At 35.6% G+C, this 26,007-nt stretch overlaps 1 protein-coding gene across 7 annotated transcripts in view; it reads left to right on the top strand.

Moving 5' to 3' along the window:
• ZPLD1 (zona pellucida like domain containing 1) overlaps positions 1 to 24,949 on the top strand; it is a 199,346-nt gene extending 174,397 nt beyond the window's left edge. For all 7 annotated transcript variants that reach the window (XM_013045609.2, XM_045088286.1, XM_045088283.1 and 4 more), the window contains 6 exons: positions 2,934 to 3,031; positions 4,406 to 4,486; positions 14,101 to 14,272; positions 15,520 to 15,628; positions 21,981 to 22,010; positions 22,407 to 24,949. In XM_013045609.2, the coding sequence (XP_012901063.1) occupies positions 2,934 to 3,031; positions 4,406 to 4,486; positions 14,101 to 14,272; positions 15,520 to 15,628; positions 21,981 to 22,010; positions 22,407 to 22,582 (666 nt within the window). In that variant the 3' untranslated portion in view covers positions 22,583 to 24,949. The remainder of the gene's footprint in view (positions 1 to 2,933; positions 3,032 to 4,405; positions 4,487 to 14,100; positions 14,273 to 15,519; positions 15,629 to 21,980; positions 22,011 to 22,406) is intronic.
• The last annotated feature ends 1,058 nt before the right edge of the window (positions 24,950 to 26,007 follow it).

Raw genomic sequence — 26,007 nt, forward strand, 5'->3', positions numbered from 1 at the left:
ATAGTGTCAAAACACATCCAACTTTTTTTTTTTTTTTTTTGATGTGTCATGCTTTTTATTTCATAAGACTCAACATCCTGAAAGCTCTGATGGGAACAGATTCTAAAAATGTAATTCAGGGAATGCCTGAGTGGCTCAGTTGGTTAAGCATCTGCTTTTGGCTCAGTGCATGATGCTACCTTGCTTCTCCCTCTTCCCATTCCCTACCTCCCCTCCCCACCCTGTACTCACTTGCTCTTGCTCTCTCTCAAATAAATAAAATCTTTTAAAAAATAGAATTCAGAAAACGGGATAAATGCATCTCATTTTTAACCAGTTTGCAATAAAGTTGCCATTAATGGTTGAATTAAAAAATTAAATTGAATTTTGAAAGTTATTTACTAAATAATTATATAATGAAATTTGACCATTTTTCCACAAAGTATTTTTTTAATTAACAGACAATTTTTAGAGCAGTTTTAGGTGTACAGAAAAACTGATCTGAAAATACAGAGATCTCACAGACCTCCTGTGCTTATGCACAATTTCCTCTATTACTTACACCTTGAATTTTGGGGTCTATTCATTACAATTGATGAGCTCATATTGATATATTAACTGAAGTCCATAGCTTATATTTGGTTTCACACTTCATGAATATTTTTGTAGATTTTGACAAATGCTGATGACTTGGATCCATCATTACTGTATCACACAGAAGAGTTCATGGCTCTAAACTACTTTTTTAACATGGCATGGATGAAATATTTTGTCATGATACAGGATATTACCAAACTAGTAATTTATGCAAGCTTCCAGCTTTAAAATAAATAAGTCACAAAGGTGAAAAGCAAAGTCTAGGGAATATAGTCAGTTGTATTGTAATAACAAGGACAAAAACCTAGTAATTTACACCAGAAAAAAATTGATTTCCTTTCACTAATTGACCCAAATCATACTTATTATTTGGAACACTAACATTTAGCTATCCATATGTAATTTCATTATAGCATTTCAAAACGAGTATTATTTTATAACCATTAGTGGCCATATCTTCCTATTTTACATGCAGAGTTTTTGATTTTTAACCCATAGCAATGGGTTATGAAAAGTTATGAAAGCATGAAGAGTTATATACCTACTATTCTCATTCTTTGGAAACGAGAAGTTGTGCCTAGTCTGGTTTCATGTAATTGTTTAAGTATTCTAGAAGTCAGTATATATACTTAGGAAAATTTTATTTATAAAAAAGATAACTTTTATTGACTACGCAATTTCCATATATGTGGATTATTTCAAGTTGAACTGTGGCCTTATTTATGTGTAATATTAATATATAGGTTTTCTCCACTGTGGAAATGGAAAGTGAAGATGACTTTGTGCCTAAATATTAGTGTCTTCTGAGAAAATACAGGAAGAGTAAATCTGAAATAGTACTACATTAACTATGAATGTTTCTTAATAGTCGAAGAAAAAATATAAAATAAATATAATTGACTTTAGGGACAATATTATACTAACAAGAATAAAAAAGCAACTATAAAAACAAAGGCGGAAAAAAATACCCTTAGAAGCAACTTTAGGAGGAAAAAATGTGATAATTCATTGGTTAAACCACAGCTGAGTCCCACCATTTGCAAATGACTTAGCAGTATGATATTTGTAAATAAGCAAACATTCTTCTGGCCCCTGCTAATGCCCTGTTGATGCAAGAATCAGATCTGTATACTTAATGAAGTGTGGAATACTTGGAGAAGTTTGCAAAGGGAGCTGGAAAATAAATAAAAATACTACCTATTAGAAATGGTTTGAGGAGCTATTATCATTTATCACAGAAATAGAGAAAATAAGTACAGCATATAATCCCTCATTTATATGATTTTATTTGGGAATGAAATGTTCCATACAAGTGCAACTTTTTCAAAAGTAAAGTGTCCAAACCATAATTTTAAAAATTTATATTTTCAAAAATTCAAAATCTGTTGCTTTCTTCCTGTCCTTCTTGGACAGAATATGCTCTGTATTTTGCCTTTGCTTGATGTCTTTGAAATTTCATAATGAACATTAACATTTTTCCTTTGCCGCAAAATATCATTCTCTTCAGGGTTACTAAATTTGGAGGAAACAATTTGCTTGCATGCTAAATGATTTGACAGCCTACATTTTTTGAAGTTCTTTTCTTTTCTTCTTGTTTTTTTTTTGCATCCTACAATTTTTGTCATTAAAACTGTCACTTCTTAATTTCTAACCTATTACTTTAATACTGTAAATTGGGGAATAATATAAATAAGCTCTTGAAATTTTTTATAAAATAATGGTAGAAAGGTAGAAGTGAAATCCTGAGACACCCTTCTCTAAGTAACTGCCAAGGAATTAGGTGAAGGAACTCCGTGGCATGCATTTTGGCAACTTACAGGACATGTTGGTCTCTTTTTAGGTTTTCAAAAACATTTTGGTATTTTCAAATTGCCAGATAAGTGATTTGGGGCAAATGACACATTATCAAGAGCATAAAGACCAAAACCCTAATGTGAAAGGGCTTAAACTAAAGTGGATGTAATTTAAAAAAACTGAGTATTATCCAGTAATGTAATTTAAATAAATTAAGTATTAAATTAAATAAACTCTATGTTGACAATTGATTATTAAACAAATTAAGTATTAACCACTGATTATCAACCATTGAATGCAATTTAAATACACAGAACATTAACTATTAGATATGATAAACTATGCAAACAAAAAGATTTATGCATGGAAATGAATTTGTTACTTGGATATGGCTTAAGAACAGTTCTACTGAGAAACTAAAGGATTAACTGGATCTTTTTGGGGTTGATTCTGTATATTTATGTTGATTCTCCCCCTTTTTATATGATATCATTGTTTTAAGTGGCAAATGTGCTGATTGAAAGACAATGACAGATTAATTGCTCATTTTTTTTCATCATTAGGATTCAACCTACAGCCAGCAGTTAATTATCCCAAATATAGGATTACCTTTGAAAACCAAAGTATTTGCAGCTGTACAAGCCACTAATCTGGATGGCAGGTATTTTCAAACTCTTTTCTTTTTTTCTGTTGGTTAAAACATTTTGACCACATAAAGCTTAATGAATCATAAAGTTAGCTCATTCATTTTTAATTTAAAAAATACTGTCATTGCCACACCATTTAGGAATGCTAATAAATAGAAATAATAAATTACAAAGATTAAGGGGTGACACTTATTTTGTGTCATCAATTGGAAAATAAGAAGTCTTCCCATAAAGAAGGAGGGAGAATTACTGGAAGAGGGAATGAGCAGATCTTCTGGGATACCACAATGTTCTAGTCTTTCATCTGAAAGACGATGAATCAGATGCAGTCATTTTGTGACTGCATGATTTGTGCACTTTTCTATGTGTATGTTACTATTCAATACAAATGTATTTAAAAAGAAAACAACACAAAGAACTCTCCCCATAATGATCTGGGCCAAAATTATATAATATGACCCTCAGAAACATCTCCATAAGAAACCCAAAGTCAATCGAGTTTCATATGATTGAGTTTCTTATGACCATGTTTTAGACAATCCAGAATGATCAAAATTGAAAGGGAATTCAAAAGCTGAAGATCCAATCCAATATTATTATAAAGATCCAATCACGTATTATTATATAAACTTGGCATCCTGAAGGGTATTCTCCAGTGTACTCTGGAAATTTAATTCTTCTTTACCTTCTCCCTTTCTTTCTTTGTATTGTTTTTCTTGGATATATATGATTCTTTAAAATTATCTTATCAAATGCAGGAATTAAAAAGAATTATTGGCATTTACTTCCCATAGACTAGTCATTTTAATAACACCAGAGTTGGAATGAAATAATGTATAAATCTAGGCACAGTATGGCCTGTGGAGGAAGGCTGTGTATTTGCCTCATGGTTTTCTTTTACCTAAAACAGTGTCTGTTATGGACTTCCACTGTCACCACCACTGATTCTGGCATAATTTTCAGTGTATAATTTATGTACCAAACTTCTTGCTGTATGTGGTATTATAATATCTTCTGTCATTTGTTAAAGATAGTAACTTCTGGAAACAAAAGGCTATTGTTCAGAGTGAACATAAAAGCATCTCTGTAGCTCACTTTTGGCTTCTGTTTCTCCGGACTTTGAACAGCTGTCTTGTACACAATTTTTTTGTGTGTATGTGTGATATTAGCCTTAAACCCACTTGATGTAGGATGGCAATTTGCTGGATATTTTTAAACACCTCAAGCTTAGGAGAATATTCTAAAACAAGAAACCTCTGAAATAACTAATGAGACTATATTTTTATCCTGTGGGGGAAAGATATTTGTCAATATTTACTTCCCTTGTGTTAGTAACTAATACCCAAAAGGAGATTCTGAATCATGATTATGTTTACCTCATTCTGTAGATGGAATGTCTTAATGGATTATTGCTACACAACACCATCAGGGAACCCAAATGATGATATTCGATATGATCTCTTCCTTAGGTAAGTCTTGTATTGATAACAAAGACCCATTGAAATGAAAACTCCAAGTTAGATAAACAAATTGTAGGGTACTTCCTTAGCTTTTAAATTTAAAGCTTTACATTGTAAGCTTTTAGTCCTTACAAAGCCAGAAGTATAAAAGTTGAGAAGAGTTTTCAAGACAAAATGCTGATAAAGCTACTACTGAATGAGAATTCCAAGTAAGTTAGGCCCATCACAGATATTTTATTCATGTTTAGGACATATGGGAATATTTCACTGTCTTAGAAAATGCATGGTTAGGATATTATTGGCAATCAAAGAAGGGCAGTAGAAAGTACTATTTATTTGCAGCTAGATAGTCTCGTCGTCCGTCAGAGAGAGTAAAATTAAAGTAATGATCTAGATAATTTAGACCCTAAAATGCTTTTCTTCATTTATCAGTATTTAATATGAAAGTATGATATAGCTTGCTACTCCTTTTTTATCAGAGCCAATAACTTCAACTTCATTCCCCAATAGACAATGATAGAGTGAATGTAATCTACATTTGGGGAGAGGGGACATTGATCATAAAAGCATTCAATCATCCAAGTTTCCTTTCAGCATTTTTATCTGACAGGAGAGCAGACTTGAGAGTCAAGCAATGGCTTCTAATCATGCTTATAAAATGCGGTTGGCTCAGATCACAGCTACTTATTGACACATGATGGGAATAATATGATGGGAAACCAAAAAAATATGCTTTGTTGGCTAATCAAGGTTAAGATGATGGTCAGAGGCTAGGTCAAACTGACACTCTTATATCCTATTGCTGGAAGTGTTAATTTGAGAAACATTTTTGGGAAAAAAAATGTTGGTATATATCAAAAACCTTAAAACATTCCATATTCTTTGATGTTACATCCACAAATTTGGAAGCATATTCAAAAATATTTATGATTTTCTGGTCTATACTTAAAATACTAAAACTTGGGGGGCAAACTGGATGTTCACCAATGAGGAAATGGCTAGGTGAATTAGGGAACACTAGTAATTTGGGAGCTTGCACAGCACTAAATTTTATAAAGTTATTTATAAAACAGAAAAAAAATTGATTCTATTTTATCTTCTACCTTTCTGTCTTCTTGGTATTTTTAATCCTTGGAAATATGTGATTCTTTAAAATTTAAGTGATCTGAAATGTGAAGTGAAAGAATCAGTGTATATAATTATATGTACAATGAACCCCATTTACATTATATATGATAGAAAAGACTGTAAGGAAATACATCAACAGGTTGACCTTGATTACTTATGCATGGTAGGATTATGAATCATTTTGTTTTGATATTTTTTTCTTACTTTCCAAAATTTCTATAGTGTTCACATGATGGTAATCTGGAATATGATCATCAGACTTCTAGTATGATTATGGTTTAGGGCTAATTCTCTTTAGTGTTCTTATTAGAACTACAGAGAGTGAAATGAATAACTAAATGAGTTTCTCAAATGTCCATGTCAATGAAAGTAAGTGAAAAAGAAAACTGAGAAATACCCAAATAATGTGTTCATGTTGATAAAAATAATTAAGATCAAGAGCAAATAGTGTGCGGGGGGGTGCGGTTTGCTGCAGGATGTAGTGTAGGGAGAGGTGGTAGGAGAAGTGGGGAAGAAAAATTAATGTTGAGGGAACCCAGGGGTGGCAAATTTCAGAAAGAGCCAGGAGAGATGCATACCCAGAAGGAGAGGGTACCAATCTGAGTGAGAGTTGCTAGGAACAGGGCTGAAAACCAATAAGCCAACAGCCCTGGAGAATGTGAAGAATGAAGGGATAGAGAATGACCAGAGCCTCAGAAGTGGGAGGTCTCAAAGTGCTGGGAATACACATTCTAAAAAGTGAAGGATTCACCTGGGAAGACAAAGGCCTTGGTGCAAGATGCGTATGAATAAAGCTGAGGAACATGGAATTGGTAGTAGAGCTCTTGAACATCTTTAGGTCCAGAGAGGCAGGGAAAATTCAACTATACAATTATGGCACATTCAATGGAAACTTTTCTGTCCTTGTAAAACAAAGGCGGGAGAACCTTGAGTTGAGGAAATCTTTGAGGAAGGTCATTACTGTTCCACATTGCCCAAAGAGTCCTCAGAAAAATGACAGGTCTAGGGAAATCCAACTCTTTCAAACGTGAATGGTAAGCAATGAAGATACTGCTTCTAGTTTTCCAATGTATTGCCTGAAAAATGTAAAAAAATAGCTGAGAAAAAAAATTTAAAGATAAATTAAACTCATTGGAAAAGTTTGCTATGAAACAGATAAGATTTGCAATTAAACATAGCAACATTAGGGGTGCCTGGGTGGCTCAGTGGGTTAAAGCCTCTGCCTTCGGCTCAGGTCATGGTCCCAGGGTCCTGGGATCGAGCCCCGCGTTGGGCTCTCTGCTCAGCGGGGAGCCTGCTTCCTCCTCTCTCTCTGCCTGCCTCTCTGTCTACTTGTGATCTCTGTCTGTCAAATAAATAAATAAAATCTTAAAAAAAAACATAGCAACATTAATTTTTTTATTAAAAAGTAACCATAGAACAATAGAAGCAAAATTAAACAAATGGGATTATATCAAGCTGAAATCTTCTGCACAGCAAAGGAAATCATCAAACAAATGAAAAGACAATCTTCTGAATAGAAGAATAGGAGAAAATACTTACAAAACATATATCTGATAAGGGGCTAATATCTAAAATATTTAAAGAGGGTGGCTGGATTATAGACATTGAGGACGGTATGTGTTATGGTGAGTGCTGTGAATTGTGTAAGACTGATGATTCACAGACATATACCCCTGAAGCAAATAATACATTGTATGTTAATAAAAGTAAACTAAACTAAACTAAACTAAACTAAAATATATAAAGGAACACCTGGCTGGCTCAGCTGGTTAAGTGTCTAGTTCTCTATTTCAGCTCAGGTCATGATCAGGTTATGAGATTGAACCCCACAAGGTTATGAGATTGAACTGTGCTCAGTCCAGAGTCTGCCTGAGATTCTCTCTCTTTATCTTCCCCTGCCTTCTCCTTTCAAGTAAATCTCTCTCCCTCTCTCTCTCTCTCTCTCTATATATATATATATATATATATATATAAAATCACTCCTATAACTCAACAGTAAAAAAACAATCTCATCAAAAAATGGGCAGAAGATATGAATAGATATAGAGATGGCCAACTGGTACCTGAAAAACTGTTCAATAATCAAGGAAATGCAAAACCCCGAATGTTATATATAAAATAAATATAAAAAGATGGAGATAGGGCTCAACAAGTTAGGAAATTTGAGACCTCATGAATGATATTGTGGTGAGTTCCCTGGGTTTTCTTTTTGTCTTATATACCCCAGACTTAGAGCTGCAGAAGTTAACTCAAATATCAGTGGGCACAGATATCAATGAATGAATGGATGAATGATGATAAAGCTTGCCCTCTCAAGCCAAAAGACTAGAAAAGGAGAGCTTAGTAAAACAGAAAACTTATATAATAATTGTACTACTCTAGTTTAACAACACAAAATAAAGTGTGACTTCATCCCCACCCAGGCCAACAAAGACTGAGTAGATGGCCAAATTTCCTTCCTTGGTCTGGCTGTAAGAAGGTATCCCAATCTCTCCTTATGGGATGATTTCAGAGAAGGCTGAGTGGGGATTCTGTACTTCTACTCTCACCTGGCAATAATGAAATACTCTTACATGCCCAATTAGGTTAATGTCAAAGGAGTCCCAGTGGAGAGTCAGATATTTACTATTACCCCACTGTAACAAGACCATAGTCCTTGGGGTGTTGGTGGAAGGCCACTAGCTAGTGGCCTTTTGACTTACCCCAGCTAGTCAGAGAAATATTATTGGGTGCCTAATGGGGAGTGGAAATTCCCACCCTACCCAGCATTAACAAGATCCCCACTCCTTGGTGGTCAAGAAAGGCCAAAAAGGAGTCTGGATTTCTACTCCTATTTGGCAGTAATGACACAGTGCCTCTCCTTCCCTGATGCAGTGTTGGCAAAGAAAGCCAGCTAAAATATAAGGTTTATATAAGATCCTGAGTCTCATAAAATACTGGTCCAAATGTCCTAGGTTTAGTAAAAATCACTTTCACAACAACAATCAGGAAGATCTCAAAATGAATGGAAAACAGACAAAAATAAATGTGACAGGGAGTTTAGAATGATCTAAAAAAGATTTTAAAAACAGTCATCATAAAAAGTTTGACAGACAATAGCAAACATGCTTATAACAAATGGAAAAATAGAAAGCCTTAGCAATGAAAGGGAAGTCTCTGAACAGAAATGGAAGACATAAAGAAGAAACAAATGGAAAATTTAGTACTTAAAAATATAATAAAAGTAAGAAAACTAAATATGCAATTATTCTAAAATCTCGCAATTTCATTCCTGGACATTTTTCTCAGTGATTATGAGCTTTATATGATATAAGGTTTATATAAGAGACTTACTCAAAAAAACATGTATGCAAATATTAATGACAACTTTATTTGCAATAGCCAAAAGCTGGAAAATAATGGATATTCTTCAATAGGTAAATAATTTAATGTGATATATTCATGGCATGAAATACTACTCCTAAATAAAAAAGAATGGATTATTGATACACATAACATAAATGTATCTCTAGATAATTACAGAGTAAAAAAATCAAGTCCCAAAAGATTACATATCGCATGATTCCATTTATATAACACTTCAAAAAGATGAAATTTTATGAAGAAGTTTATTCTAAAGTCTAAATGAATTTCTCTTAAAAAATCATAGTGATGGCGGGTGCCTGGGTAGTTCAGCCAACTGGTTAAGTGTTCAATTCTTGATTTTGGCTCAGGTCATGATCTCAGGGTAATGGGATCAAGCCCTGCTTTGGTCTCCACACTTAGCAGGAAGTCTACTTGAGATTCTCTCTCTTTCTCTTTCGCTCTGTCCCTTCCCCTACTTCTGTGCTCTTTCTCTCTAAAATAAATAAATCAATCTTTAAAAAAATCATAGTGATGGTGATAGAATAATAGAACTCACTTAGGAAAGGATAGGACAGTAAAAGGGAAAGCTATAAGAATGAGAAAAGGGAACTGGAAGAATTTAAGATAGAATAGGAAAAAAAGTGTGTTGTAGAAACATTTCTGTGAAACAGGAGGAATACACAATTAGGTGTTCTAGGGAGAATAGACACAGCAGAAAGCACAGTACGGGACAGAGAAAATAAAACTAGGATGCAAATAAAAAGAAACAAATATAAAAGATAAAGAGGATTACAGTAAAGATAGTAGAAATAAAAGATAGGCTGAAGGAATCCAACACATGTCTAAAATACATAATTGGAATGTCCCCCTCCCCACAAAGGATCCAACATAATACAATAGAACAAGTAATTAAAAATATAGTCCAGGAATACTTCGTGGGTATTAAGGAGGGCATATATTGCATGGAGCACTGGGTATGATGCATAAACAATGAATCTTGGAACACTGAAAAAAATAAAATTAAGATGTTAAAATTAAAAAATTAAAAAAATATATAGTCCAGAAATACTTTCCTAAATTGAAAGAAGACTTACACCAACATAAAGAAAGGATGCCCTGGATAAAATCAAAAGTCTCATCAAGTGGAAATGAGGAGAACTGTAAAAAGACATAATCATAAATATAATAAAAATGGGAGACTTTAATTCCCCTCTCTCAGGAAACTCAGATCTGGTAGCCAACAATTAAGTAAGGGTATAGAAGAGCTGAATGAAATAGTAAGTGAGCTATATATTAATAGCTGACAATGCTTAACAATATGAAAACAAAAATTCACCATTACTTAGAAGTTTAAAACAGATAACACTTGGAACAGAATTGGAAATATGAACCAAAATTTTGAAATAAATAAAATTCTTTGAAAAAAACAATCACAAGTTAATCAAATCAAGAAAAGGGATGAACAAATCCACAAAATATCCCAAAACATGGAAATAGCCTAACCACATATTATAGTTAAAAGCAGTTCTAAAATTATTAAAGGAATGTGATGTTATACAAAATTAGCCACATAGACAAAAATTAGAATAGTGAGTTGAGAAATAGATCCAAAACATTTGGGAATTTACGATATGATAGACTGATACCACAAATCAGTAGAATAAAAAGAAACTTTAAAAAATGGTGTTGAAAGTGCATAACCATGAGGAAAATATCATCCTGGATCTATAGTTCATTTAATGTACAATAATAAACTTTAAGTAGATTATTAATTTAAATATAAAAATACAGTTTTAAAAGTGGCAGAAGAAACCATATTAACGTAAATATTTTTAAAACTTTGGAGTAAGAATTATCCATCTTTGGTCCAAATACAGGCGTACCTTGGAGATACTGTGGGTTTGGTTCCAGACCACTCTGATAAAGCACATATTTCAATACAGCGAGTCAATTGAATTTTTTGATTTCCCAGTGCATATAAAGTTATGTTTAAATTATACTGTAATCTATTAAGTGTGCAATAACATCGTGCCTAAAAAACAATGTACAGACCTTCATTTAAATGTACTTTATTGCTGGGGTGCCTGGGTGGCTCAGTGGATTAAGCCACTGCCTTCAGCTCAGGTCATGATCTTAGGGTGTTGGGATCGAGCCCCGCATCAGGCTCTCTGCTTGGCAGGGAGCCTGCTTCCTCCTCTCTCTCTGCCTGCCTCTCTTCCTCTCTCTGTCAAATAAATAAATAAAATCTTTAAAAAAAAATTGCCACCTACCAACATGAAGTGGCTTGCCTTTAAAATGTACTTTATTGCTAAAAAAAAAAAAAAAAAGCTAACCATCCTCTGACCTTTCGGTGATTTGTCATTTATTTGCTGGTGGAATGTTTGCCTCAATATTGATGGCTGCTGATTATCCAGGGTGGTGGTTGTTGAAGGCTGGAGTTCCCGTGGCAATTTTTTAAAATAAGACAACAGTGAAGTTTGCCATATGGGTTGACTGTTCCTTTCACAAACAATTTCTCTGTAGTATGCAGTGCTCTTTGATTTTACCCACATTTTACCCACAGTAGAACTTCTTTAAAAACTGGAGTCAATCATCTCAAACCCTGCTGCTTTAACAACTGAGTTTATATAAAATTCTTTGTTGTCATTTCAATAATCTTCACAGCATCTTCACCAGGAGTAGATTCCATATTAAGAAACCAGGTTCTTTGCTCATTCGTAAGAAACATCTCATTTGTTGAGATCCCATTATCATGGGATTGCAGGGATTCAGTCACATTTTTCAGGCTCCACTTGTAATTCCTAGTTCTCTTGCTGTTTTTGCCACATCTGCAGTTACTTCCTCCATAGAAGTCTTGAACCTCTCCATGTCACCCATGAAGGTTGGAATCAACTTCTTCCAAAGTCCTGACATTTGATATTTTGACTTTCTTCATGGCATCTAGAATTGTGAATCCTTTCCTGGTTTTCAATTAACTTTGCCCAGACCCATCAAAGGAATCACTACCAATGGCCCCCGTAGCCTTACAAAATGTATTTCTTAAATAATAAGACTTGAAGTCAAAATTACTTCTTGATCTTTGAGCTGTAGAGTGGATATCGTGTGAACTTGCTGGGTAACTTGCTGCAGCTTCTATGTCAGCACTTGCTGCTTCACCCTCTACTTTGATGTTACGGAGATGGCTTCTTTATTTAAACCTCATGAACCAACCGCTGCAAGTTTCAAACTGTTCTTCTGTAGCTTCCTCATTGCTCTCAGCCTTCCTAGAATTGAAGAAATTTAGGACTTTGTTATGGAGTAGCTTTTTACTTTATCATTCGTGTGTTCACTGGAATATCTCTTTTAATTTCCTTCAAGAACTTTTCCCTTGCTTTTACAATTTGGCTTTTTGGTGCAGAAGGCCTAGCTTTCAGCCTGAAACAGCTTTCTACCTGCCTTCCTCACTAAGCTTAATTGTTTCTAGCTTTTGATCTAAAATGAGAGATGTGTGACTCTTCTTTTCACTTGAACAATTAGAGGCCACTGTAGGGCTATTAATGGCCCTATTTTCAATATTATTGCATCTCAGGGAATGGGGAGGCCTGAGGAGAGGGAAAGAGATGGGGGAACATGTGATCAGTGGAACAGTCAGAACACACGTTTATCACTTAACTTCACCGTCTTAGAGGGGCATAGTTTTTTGGGGGGATGGGCAAATTACAATAGTAACATTAAAGATCACTGATCACAGATCACTGTAACAAATATAATAATAATGAAAAAGTTTGACATATTGTGAGAATTACCAAAATGTGACATAGAGACAGAAAATGAGGAACTGCTGTTGGAAAAATGGTGCCACTAGACTTGCCCGAGGCAGGGTTGCCACCAACCTTCAATTCGTAAAAACCACAATCTCTGAAAGCACAATAAAGTAAAGCATAATGAAACAGGACATGACTTACTAAAAGCTATACAATACAATATTGAAATTTTAACATAAAACTAAACTTCCTATGTATGTATGAACAGATACATGCAGGCACACTTGAGAAATGTCCAAAACTGGGCAACAAGCAATTTTCAACTTATATAACAAACAATGAACTAGTATTCCTAGCACATAAAGAACTTGTAGGAAACAGAAAGAAAAGCCAACAACAAAAGAGAAATTTGGGCAAAGGACATAAACAGTTTTCAGATAAATACAGATGGCTCTAATGTATATGGAAAGATGTACTTAGTCATTCCCACTGACAAAAATGTAAATTAAAATTATTAGTGACAGTTTACTTTTCCTCCCCAACAGTGAACAACCATTTTTTTCCCATACACTTTGTTGTTCTCTGGGGGAAAGAAAGATTTTTTGCATATATTACTGGCAGAGTACAAAATGCAGTAATATTTACAAAAGGCAATGTGGCAAAATCTACTAAATGACATTGTACAGATAATTCTGCTTATGTTCAAAATAAGGCATTATAAGGCTATTCATTATTACTTCGTAAAAAGCAGAAGATTCAAGATGATGCAAAGTTCCATAAATAGGGACCTGATTAAGTAACGGTTGTCGCATGTGCGTGATGGAATACTGTATGGTACGCAAAAAGAATGAGGGGGCTTGCTAAATACTCATATGGAAAGATCCCTAAAATGTCCTGTTAAATTTTTTAAAAGACAAGGAACAAAGCAATGTAGTTTTTTTTTTTTTTTTTTTTTTTTTTTTTTTTTTTTTTTTTTTTTAAAGAAGGAGGAAACAATAAGAATTCATTGCTTCAGCTTCTGTATGTGTATACGCTGGGAAGATGCAGTAGCAAGTGAGGTCACCTCTGGCAGATTTGAATGTGGATATGGAATGGTGCGGACAAGGGCGATGATGAGAGGGAGACTTTTCACTACGTATGCTTTATACTGTTTGGATTTTTGAACCTTATGAAAGTATAATCCCTCTAAAATTTGATGGTACTATTATAGTCAGAAATTGATCTGTTTAAACTTTGCGATCTAGGTCACTCTTGTCATATTTGTTGAGTTAGCTTATGCTCTTATTAAATATCTGTAACATGGCATGATTTTGTTAGCTCTTAATACTGCAGAAATTAGTTTACCATTTCCAGCGGGCTGGTAATCTTTAGTAACATCCTGTTTTCACCTTCCCTAAAATGTAGCTGTGACAAAGATCCTCAGACCACCGTCATTGAAAATGGCAGAAGCCAGCAGGGCCGATTTTCCTTTGAAGTGTTCCGATTTGTGAAACACAAGAATCAGAAAATGTCTACCGTCTTCCTGCACTGTGTTACCAAGCTCTGCAGAGCTGATGACTGCCCCTTCCTTATGCCTGTATGTTTTTAGCAACTTTCTTCTAAATTATCAAATTGATCTAAGCTGAAGGGTTATCCAGTGTTAGGGACTAATTTCTGTATAGAAAGTGAATATGGGTCAAGCCAATAGTTTGAAGTAGAGTTTATTTATTTATTTATGCAGTAAAGATCTATTGGATGCCTACTATTGTACCAAGCATAATACTAGGAAAACAGACATGTTTGCATAAATTCTGAACTCATTTAGCTGATCTTTGAGGACCATGAGACTGTCATGGAAGAAGATAAGATAAAAATGTTATGGTCCAAAGACAGACACATGTATGGGTTGTTGTAAGAGGCAGTAATCACCACTGTGAGTAGAACAGGAGAGACTGGGAGGTTTGATGGAAGACATGAAACCCGGGGTATGACTCTGAAGATGGATGAACCCCAAAGAAACAAAATCAAGAGTGTGAGAGACACCCCGTCCCACAGGTTGACTGAATTCACAGACACATAAGACAGAGTAACCAGGGAACTACCAGAACTTCATGAAGTGATGGGACAGAGTAGAGGATGACTGGAAAACATAGGGAGGGGGCAGGGCTGACACTAGAAAGGTAGATTTGGGATGGGTGGCCCAGGAATCCCTTGGATTGCAAGTTAGAACTAGTAAAATAGGCATGGATCTGAATTGCATACAGCCATCATTAAAATATTGATCCATTTACTAGTGAATAAGAAAAGATAGCTATTGCTGACAGGTCCCTAAGGTCATATCAATATTAACCTGAGAAAAATGAAGCCACATTTTAAAATTGGAAATAGCTTTAATACATTTTTATTTATGCTCTAATTCATGCATTTCCTTCACAATGATTGATTACTTTAATCCTAACTAGCTGTATCAGATGGGGTTAAATGGTGAATCCACATTACCTTGACTCTATGCTGACCAACATTTCAGGAAAAGATTTATTAAAGGCTTGAGAGAAATAAAAGAAAAAAGTTTGATAAACACAGCTCTTTTTCAGGAGAACCATTGAGCTATGTGAATTAATGAGGCAAAGCACAATTATAACAGGAGGAAATAAGAAATGTGGCCCAAGCCAGAATGAGAAACACTGTAGCAATCATATGCAAAGTAATTAAATAAATGCACAGAAGTAAATGAATAAAATTAAACATGTGGTATCTCTTCCAAAAGAATCTGCTTTCCAAATGGCCATAAAGAACCAATTTTGTGCTGGTGTGGAATTTCATTTGTTTTCATTAACACCTCAGACTTGCGGCCACAGAGAAAGAAGAGATGCGGGGAGGAGGACCACTTGGAGCCCCCAGAGCACGTCTGGAAGCGCCGTCCTCTCTGCTGGTCCCATCATCACTCGGAGTGGTAGGAACGTTTCTCCTTTTGTGTGTAGTAATAGATTGTTCCAAAATGGCTTATTACTTGGCTTCGAAGGAGAACTCAAAGTGGTTTCTCAATAACACTAATTAACTGTGAAACAAGATAAACTGCTAAGCAACTTTAATTTCACAGTAGTTTCCTGTTTACTCAACTTTCACACAAAGGGCAATATTGTCTTTTACAATATTTCCCTTTATACACATGCACACACTACACACACACACACAAGTATACAAATATACCGTGCTGTACATGTTTCACTCGCCCTTTTCTCTGTCCTGCTCTCTCCCCTGAAGATGGGGCCTGTGTGAACTGCACCCATCCAGTGCTTTGCCATCCAGTGCTTGGCTGGGTTTGGCCAGTAGGTGGTGCTATCCGAAGATGAAAATGAAGTCCACAGAGTTCCTCCCCAACAACTCTCTCACCAGAACTGGAACCTTCCTATAGCCCTGGGAACTTGACTTACTTTCGTGAATTCCCTGTATCTTTAAAAGAGTCCTATTAAACTTTTCTTAAAATGCCCAGTGTGAGTACCATTTGTTTCTTGCCAGGATCCTGAATATTACATAGCCCTTCCAGCACACCCAACCACCGTCACGAATCTAACAGATACAACGGCTTACTTATCCGCACATCTTCTCATATATGCAAATATTTGTGCATGCATGTACATCCACACACACTCTCCAAAGGGATATTGTTTTCTATCAGTGTGAGCCCAGAGACATTCAGAATCAACTGGAGAAAACAGACATGCAGGGTAAACAACCCAAACTTAAGTCAGAAAAACTGATTCTAGCTCCGGCTGTGTCCAAACAAGCTATATGACGTGGGATTTTACGTCACCTCATTGGGAAAATATCTTAAAACAAGGGGTTTGAAGAAGCTGCTTTAAGATTCTTACCCTATAGATCTAAATTTGTCTTTAAAAAAGTAGAGTTCTGGTTTGGATTGTATTCTAATAATTTTTTCTCACTTTTATCTTAGCCATTAGGTTATTATCGTGTTTCAATGAGATTATCTTTACTTTTTTTCCCATGCCCTCTGTTCCACAGTGAAAAGAAAGTTTTGCCTGAAATAGGTAATTAAGCAAAAAATGATTTGGCCTAGAAAGTTTAGACAGTTGCTTAAATTATTCACTCCTCTGTGTTTGTTTAGACATACCATTATTTAAAAACAAGCTAATGGGTTTTTTAAAATAACGCAGAAATTTATTAAATATGAAATTTCAAACTTACTCTGCATTCCGAGGTTTGTTATGCGTTTTGAATGGTTTGAAAATGACTGGCTTGTGGTTTGTGAAAGGCCCAATTCTTATCTCTTGTCCAGCTGTCAGAAATAACTCATAGAATTACACTGCATGGAAACTCAACCCTCATTGCCAATAACTAGGAATCGTTTTGGGTAGACACAATAAAAATATTTTTATTTCTACGGACCATATCTAGCATCAGTTTTGTGTAAGAGAAAAAAACCCTTGAAAGGGGCATCTCTCTTCCCATGTTGAGTAGATGGCTTTTCCTCCTTATTAACCTGCTTGCTTCCTTCTTACATGCACCAAATCAAATTTAAATGGTACACATTTTAATTAATTTGTTAGCATAAGATCATTTTTACAAGGATCAACATTTTTAAGATCCCGAACTCTCAGTAAATATTAACCAAGTAGAAGTTTCTTTTCTTTCTTTTTTTTTTTAAGATTTTATTTATTTATTTGTCAGAGAGAGAGAAAGAAAGAGTGGCAGGCAGAGCAAGAAGTTGACTTCCTACTCTGAGCAGGGAACCTGATACAGGACTCCGGGATCATGACCTGAGCTGAATGCTGACACCTAACTGATTGAGCCACACAGACATCCCCCAAGTAGAAGTTTCTTATTCTACCATAGCCACCCAGTCATGCAAGTTTACAGGTTTTACCTATACCATAGTCACTTGCCCAAGTATCTTGGCTCAAACCTCAGGCAGCTCATGCCTCGATCACAATGTCACTGAAGTCATGCCTGAATATCTTCCTTTCCAATTTCAACCTATTTTCACCTCAAAGATAACATTCATTTTCCAGCACAGTAGTGTTGTTTTAGTAACCTCAGTCTCCTCACCGGCAAAGCCCCCAAAGAATCATGTTTAAAAGTTCTGGATGCCCTTCATTCCTCTCTTACTCTCTGTGGTTTTATTTGTTATAATTTTGATAAATAACTCTAGGATGGTGCTCATTTCTGGACAATCATGGTGACCTCATGGTGTAGAGGGCCATATATAACAATTTTTACTTTATGTTACTACAGTATCATAATTTAAAAATTATTATTTTGAATTCTACATACATATAGAACTCAGAAATCAAGCCATATCCTTTAATAGGAAAATCCTATGTAAACATAATGTCTAGCTTAATGACCAGGGCTACCTTCTGTTCTCAGTTTCACTTCATTTTTACCTTAGGTCAGCTAGAATTTATCTCTCCAGGTCCTGTGGCCAATTTTTTATAGACAAGTCCAATTTCAGGCTTGATTTGCTCTCTTCAAAGCTCTCTGGTACTTGGAATTTTTGCTCTGTTTACTCATTGAACCACTCCTTTCCCTTAGACATCTGACTTAGGTCAAGTTTAATAAGTTGTTAAAGCTCAGTACTTTTCTTTTCTTTTCTTTTCTTTTTTTTAAATATTTTATTTATTTATTTGACAGGCAGAGATCACAAGTAGGCAGAGAGGCAGGCAGAGACAGAGGAGGAAGCAGGCTCCCTGCTGAGCAGAGAGCCCGATGTGGGGCTCGATCCCAGGACCCTGGAATCATGACCTGAGCCGAAGGCAGAGGCTTAACCCACTGAGCCACCCAGGCGCCCCTTCTTTTGTTTTAATACAATCGAAGACATTCTGATCATTTTGCCCAACACTGTAAATCCTTTTGTTGATTGATTTAGGAAAAGATTCCTATCTTCAATATTTCAAATCCTCAAAATTCCTGAAGTGTTCTTATTTCACACCTCCACATGCTAAAACTATTCAGTAGGGAAATGCTTATCATGGCATATAATTCTAGAAATTCACAATTGCAAGTACTGGAAATCAATAGTACCTAATTGTTTTATTTACATAAATTCTGATGGGAGGAAGTCCTAGTCAACTATTCAATGCATATCATTGAATTTTATGGGGAGTTAATAATTCATACAAACTACCACATGGAACAAGCATTCTGTTCAGTACTGGGAATAGACTAGAGAACAGGCCACAGTCTTTGCTCTCAGGAATCTTAGTCTTCAAAGGTAGACATGGATTATTAACAAAAATAACATAATGGAGGATAAAGAGTTAGGAAATCCTCAAGGTCCCTCAGTCAGTTGCACTTCCAACTCTTGATTTCAGCTCTGGTCATGATCTCAGGGTTATGAGATCAAGCCCTGGCTCAGCTCTGTGCTTGCTGTGGAGAGAGGGCCAAGATACTCTCTCTTGGGCACCTGGGTGGATCAGTTTGTTGAGTTTTCAAACCTTGCTTTTGGCTCAGGTCATGATCTTAGGGTCCTGGGAATTGAGCCCCAAGTCAAACTCTGTACTCAGTGGGGAGTCTGCTTGATGATTCTCTCCCTCTCCCTCTGACCCCCCACCCCCCACTCTCTCTCAAGTAAAATAAATAAATCTTTAAGAAAACATTCTTTCTTTCCCTGTCTCTTGGCCTCTTTTGCCCTCATCTCAAATAAATAAATAAATAAATAAATAAATAATTTGGAAGCTCTGAATTTGAAATATGTGGTCCATTTTACCATATAGGTAGATAATCGAAGATTAAAGAAAATAGTTTGCTTGTGCTAAGAAAAGAAAAATATTTATTCTGTATATATCCTTGCACCAATGTTACTTGGTCCATTTATTTCTGCTACTTATATGAAAGAAAAGCAGAGAAAAAATGCTTATCAGGCGCTTCTGGGTTTCCAACAGCCATGATATTGCTGCTGTCACTTTCCTCCTCTGGGTCCTTAACTAGCTGCAAGCATTTTGAAGAGCCCACCAAGTTTAGTATTCCCATACATTCTAAATCCAGAAGGTGTCTTTTAGCATATATATATATATATGGTAAGACCAAGTGTGTGTAAGAGAAAAATAAACAAAAGTGTGTGGTGAAAAAAAAAAATCTCCTAGAAAATGTCTACCTTCCCTTTGGGGCTAAACCAAATTGTAAGATACTAGAAATGGAATGAAGCCAGAAACAGCAACTAGATAAAGTGATTCGCTCTATGTTTATCCACTATCAAATGCAGTTCCAAATGGTACTCAAATAGTACATGCTTTAATTTTAGCCCTCTGCTGCCATCAGAGGTAGGACGCTTGTACTTTTTCAGTCCTGGAACCTGTGGCTGGTTGGCTCATCCGACAGTTTGTCTCATGTAAAGATTTTGTCCATAGCCCCATCCTTGTGAGTGACACCTGGGGTAGTGTTCTGAAGGAAGTGTTGCTGCTAATGTGGGAGAGAAGGGGACTTTCTGACTTCTTTAATTAACTTCAGGATACAGAAAATAGCATGCGCAGCCAGTCTTAGCACTTTCACCTAATTTGGGACACATAGGAGAAGGAGCTATCTAGTCTTAAAAATAAATAAATAAATGAAAATAAATGTTATTTATAAACAAAGAATAACTTTGAAAAAGGAGTTTTAGAGCCTTACATATGCTCCTCCATGTTCCAGTGAGGCATTTTGTCTTGGAAATCTTTTGGGAGAATTGATGACAGTTCATTCATTCCATCCAATTCCATGAGAAACAAGTGTCTTTATAAAATAGTGTTGGTCAGAGGTTAGGATTTTCCTAAGGGTGTCCTATAATAAAAATTTGTGCTTTTTTCCCCCTCCTTTTTGTCCTACAGTGGTGCACTGCACCATTCTAAAGAATACTATAAATGAGCACTCCATTAATTTGGAGCGTTGTACTTCCGGCTCAAACTGCAGAATCATCATTTCCGCCAAGACTCATATATATGTCTTAAAAGAAATGGCATCAGATGGCTTCTAAATATCACGCCAGGTTCTCCCAATCAATCATTTCAAATACCAACCCTGGGGTTTCATAGCTTGAGATAGTCATCTTTATAACTAAAATTTTGTTCCATGCTTGGCTAGTCTATATTATTTTAGAAAAAAGATTCTGAAGCTGAGCTGTTATTTAAACATATGTTTACTTCATCATGGAGGCTGTGACAGATGGAAGTTTCTTCATCTGTAAAATGGGGGTAGCAATAATGTTAAAACCATATGGCTGTTATGAGGACAAAATGTGATGACACATGAAGCAGCACTTTGTAAACTGTATGGCATGACACACATGTTAATTGTAATAATATTTACACTCCCAAACAGTCAACGGCACACATTTTATGGTTCAGATAACGGACACCCACAGGCACATACACACCCACATATTTAAGACCAAAAATGATATCCACTCATTGTACAAGATCAGAGGTTAATGGCTATATGATTACCAAATGCATAACACAAGCTGGGATACCAGGTGAATGCGTTCACTGCATCCATTATGAGGTTTTCCAGGGACAAGTAAAAAATCACCAGCTTTAATCTTTTACTTAATAGATGTAAAAAATTGGGGCTGGCTCAGTGGGTTAAGCCACTGCCTTCGGCTCAGGTCATGATCTCAGGGTCCTGGGATCCAGCCCCCGCATCAGGCTCTCTGCTCAGCGGGGAGCCTGCTTCCTCCTCTCTCTTCCTGCCTCTCTGCCTACTTGTGATCTCTCTCTGTCAAATAAATAAATAAATTCTTTAAAAACAAACAAACAAAAACAGATGCAAAAAATCCTGCAACGCAAGATTAGGAGTCATGTTTTCCTTTCATTTAGTTACTAAGTGTGAATTTATCTTTTAGGAACTTAAAATGATGTTTTTGCAAATTATGATGGGCAAATTTGCAACACTTAAAATAGAGCAGCACTAAATAATGAATACTTCTCTAGAACACAATAACAAATGGCAGGTTATAGGGCTATAAAAAATGTAATAGCTGTTAACAATTACTGCCCCCACTAACCTGACTAGAGAGAGAATGACAAAGAAAGGTTGGCAGGAAAGAATATCATACAGTATATTTTGCGATTATATCTGTATGCCTAGGGAAACTGGCAGGGTGTGGGCTTATGGGAGAGACAGAAAAAAATCTCAGACACATGAAACAGAAAATGGGAAAGCAGAATGGTTTAGGAAGATTTTCATGATTCCCTCACCCATGGAGATTGTGGATGAAACACATATAGGTAAAAAGTAATCACAGAATTATAATAAACACAAGTAAATATTTAGAGATACAATATTGCTTTTCTTTTTCTTTTCTCTCTCAGATGAGACTCCAACCAACAATTCGCAGCTCGGTAAGCTAATGAACATATATTGAAAATAAAAGTACGATTTTTAAAAATTTTAAGTGTTTTTTGACTATCAGTTGCAACTAAATATGATGAGTTCTGATTTTACAAGTTTGTTATATTTTACATAACATCTAAACTCATATGAGACCTGGTGGTCAATTTTTATAGCATTTTACAGATGATTTTTTTTTTTTGGCAGCCCAGGGAATATCAGTCTTCTAAACTGCATAATCCTTTGGTTATTGGATTGAATTATAGTCAAATAGATTATAGCATTTATCATGTCATGCTGTTATTTCACAAGATACTAATGACAGATGTTTTGCAGGTATAAACTGGGATAAGGTGAGAGAAATCCAATATTGGACCTTTCCACTATGTGTATTTTCTTGCTTGCAGGTTCTCCAAGTGACCCTCCTTTCCAGCTGAACACCGTTACCAGTGCACTGATATCAGGAATGGTCATTCTGGGAGTCATGAGCTTTTCCCTTCTCTTGTGCTCACTGGCCCTTCTACACAGAAAGGCACCCACCAATTTAGTGTTGAATGGCATAAGAAACCCAGTCTTTGACTGACTGTAACAGGTCCCTCCTTTTGGGAAAAGGATTCACTGACCATACCATGGGTGACTTGTCAGTGTTTCATCCAAATTGAATGCCAGCCAGCATTTGGTATTTATAGGTTTGATAGATTTCACAGTGTAGCTCATTAGCATGATGATAGTGAAAGAATTTTGATGCTATTGTTCTTGTCATTTATGTATGTGGTCAGCCCTATTTGTTTGGCACCAATTGGTATAATGACAATAAGCAAACAATATTCAGGACTTAGATCTTACAGGATCAGTCACATTTCATTTTATTTCAATTTTCTTTTGATTTTTGGTTGTTACAGAGATAAAGGTGGGCGTAGAAAAAAATACATTTGTTGCATTCCCCCCCACCCCCGTAAGTGTTAAAACCTGATGTAATAGCATTTAGAGTTGTATATGTGGTCCTAAAATGAAAGTCACTCTTTTGTTTTATTCCAGATAATTCCAGCTTGGGGATATGTTTTAATTGGACTGGCCAATTTGGACACTTGAGATTTAATTACTTATTCTATGACCTGTGTTTTTGGCTGATTTCCATGTCCGATGACATTCATTAAAAAACAAAACAAAACAAAACAACAAACTCTTGGGAAATGTATCTTAACCTGGACCATCTACTTGTGTAGCAAATAGTAAAAATAGTCATTAACCTCTGAAAGATACTAAGTGACCCTAGATCATTATTCATTTGTATAGGAATGACTGCGATCAGTTTTCTCCTGGTTCAAGTGAGAACATTAGCACATGTTGACTCTCCTCCCAGGTAAACCGCTCAGCTGCATTTGCAAAAGCACTACTATTTTCTAGTAGTGAGGCAACTGCAAAGGTCTTTCTTCTTTCAAGAGCCATTACATATGAGAACAAACCATAGTTGTGGGAGAGGACACTGTCCCCACACATACGTGTAGTGTTCCCATAGGGGTTTTTAACAACCTAGTTTCCCTTTTTTTCTGATGACAAAGAGGAAACAGGCTAAGTGTGTTTTGCAGAACGTTGTTGCTGTCTCTATGAAAAAATGTCCTTTTCCCACAAATTTTTGATGCTGGCTAAACAAAGAATCTGGAGGAGTCTAACTTGTTAGGGTGTCTTCTTGAAAGTATCATGTTCACCATGGAATAAACAGTATTTTCCTATATAGTAAGCTGCAAGAAGTATCTGGTCTTTTATCAGTTTTGCAAAAAGTTTTTAAAAGCCAAGTTTAAGCAGACTGTTCTTACAAAAAAAAAAAAATTATCCTTCCTTTTCTTCAGCCTATCTACACAACTGAATAGAACAATTCAGCGACAACCATCAAAATCTAGCACATGGCTACTAGATGTGTTATGTTACCTTTAACAACTGCTGTAGAGACTAATTTATATTCAACATTTGTGATCCATTATTCAGAACTTAATTTAGTATCCTATATGCAAATCGCTATGCAATTTTAAATTTGTTTCAAATGAAGTAGCTATGCTCTGAAGTTAATAATTAAATCAATCATCAAATGAAAAACACCTTTTCTCCAATTTGCCTGAACAGATTAGAAGAAAGTGTTTATATTATAATAATTAGCTATATGATTGCCTCAACTTTCTCTTTCAATGTTTAGATACAGTCAAAGTGAAATAGGTCCAGAAAGTCTTTGGATAATTTATTCAATATTAAAAAGTCTAACACTTAGAAAGCCAACTTCCTCTTCCCTGTGTTACTTCAAAATCCCTTTGAAGTGACCATTCTGAACTTTATCTGTATTAAGAATTTATTTTCTACTTTAAACGGAAAAATCCTACAGAAAAGAAAAAGTACGGACCATGTGTGCTACTTATGTGATCTTATATGCACATGGGTAATCAAAATAGTTTAGTAGATCTATTTCAGATACTTTAAGTGAATTGCCATTAATCTGAGGATTAAGTCCTGTGAATAGGACGTTATCATTGAAGCCAGTTGGTCAGTTTGATTTTGTGTTTTTGGGAACTGTTTCAGGTCAGTGACCTTTTACATTCTATATACCACTTTTTAAAATTGAATAATGGACACATCATTTTGTAAGCAACTTACATCTCAGATTTTTTTTTTTTTGCCTTCCTGTCACTATAAATGGGAGAATCAGAGCTATAATGAGACAAACCATGTTTGTTTTATATAGTTTTGTTCTTATCAACCTGCAGTTATGTGTAGTATTTAGTTGTGCTAAATATTTTGGTTACTATAGTGTGAAAGCCTTACAAAATATGTGCAAATGTTCCTTCAGTTTTAATACCTCAAACTGTTTTTGTTTTGTTTTGTTTTGTTTTGGCACTTCAGGGGTTAGTTAGGTCTGATGACATGTAAAAGATGATTGTTTAATAAAATAATTGTAAATGAATATCTTTAAAATAGTCATCTGTTTTTGTTTTTGTTTTTTTTTAAGGTATTTCTCCTTCCTAATCTCAACATTCTCTTCCTAGATTCACAAATGTTAAGAATGACTGAACTTAAAATAAGCTCCTTCATGCAACAGGGAAGGGCAGTGATCTCTGAAACTAGATGAAGCTTGTTCTCTCCATATTGAGCTTCCTGGTTACAGCTCTGTGTCAAGAGACCTATTCAGGAGATCAGTTGACGGTAAAGAAGTGTGCTTTACCTTGAGTTTGAGCACTAACACTGAACCTATAATTTTTAAAACTTTGAGGGGAAAATCAGAACTGGAAAGACAAGAAGCTCAGCCTCTGCCTAGAGTTTCACAGGCTCTCATGACAGGCCCCAGGGTCAGCCTATCATCTCTTGTTTTGAGAAGTGACAGAGTTGAGGAAAAAAACTTTTCCTGACTCAGGGAGAATCTAATCTTAAAGAAATGAGTAAACCTCTGGGTCTCCATGCGATGGCATGTAGGTTTGGGAGAATCACAGAAATGATGGTTCAGGAAGGGACATGGTCAGCTGTGGAAAATGTAAGGGAATAAATGTCTAGAAGTGAGAAAAGAGCAGGAGAAGAAGTTCATGGGAGACACTTATTTGTGAACACATATGAGGCATAATTTGAAGGATTTCCAGAGCACTTGGCAGGAATGAATTATAACAGGATGGAGAGCCTTCTATTATGACTGTGGAGGCTATTAGGCTAGCACGCTTTGGCTTTCATTCCATATTTATAAGGGAAAAAGCAAGTCGATCACAGATCAATTGCTTTTGAGAATGAGGTTCCTCAATTATTTATAAGTGGGGAGACATTTAATATAAAACAATTCAAATTTGCAATTTAGAAAAAAAAATGTAGTTGGGTAGTAAACAGAACAGATGCCAGGACTACCTGTTGTATTAATCAGGGTTCTCCAGGAAAAGAGAACTAATGGAATATATGTACTAGATATAAAGAGGTTTATTTTAAGGAATTAGTTTACATAATTATGGAGATTGACAAGTCACAAGATCTGCAGTCAGCAAG

Source organism: Mustela putorius, unplaced genomic scaffold (genome assembly GCF_011764305.1).
Source record: "Mustela putorius furo isolate JIRA1106 unplaced genomic scaffold, ASM1176430v1.1 tig00003834_pilon_pilon_pilon, whole genome shotgun sequence".
In the NCBI taxonomy this organism is placed as follows: domain Eukaryota; kingdom Metazoa; phylum Chordata; class Mammalia; order Carnivora; family Mustelidae; genus Mustela; species Mustela putorius.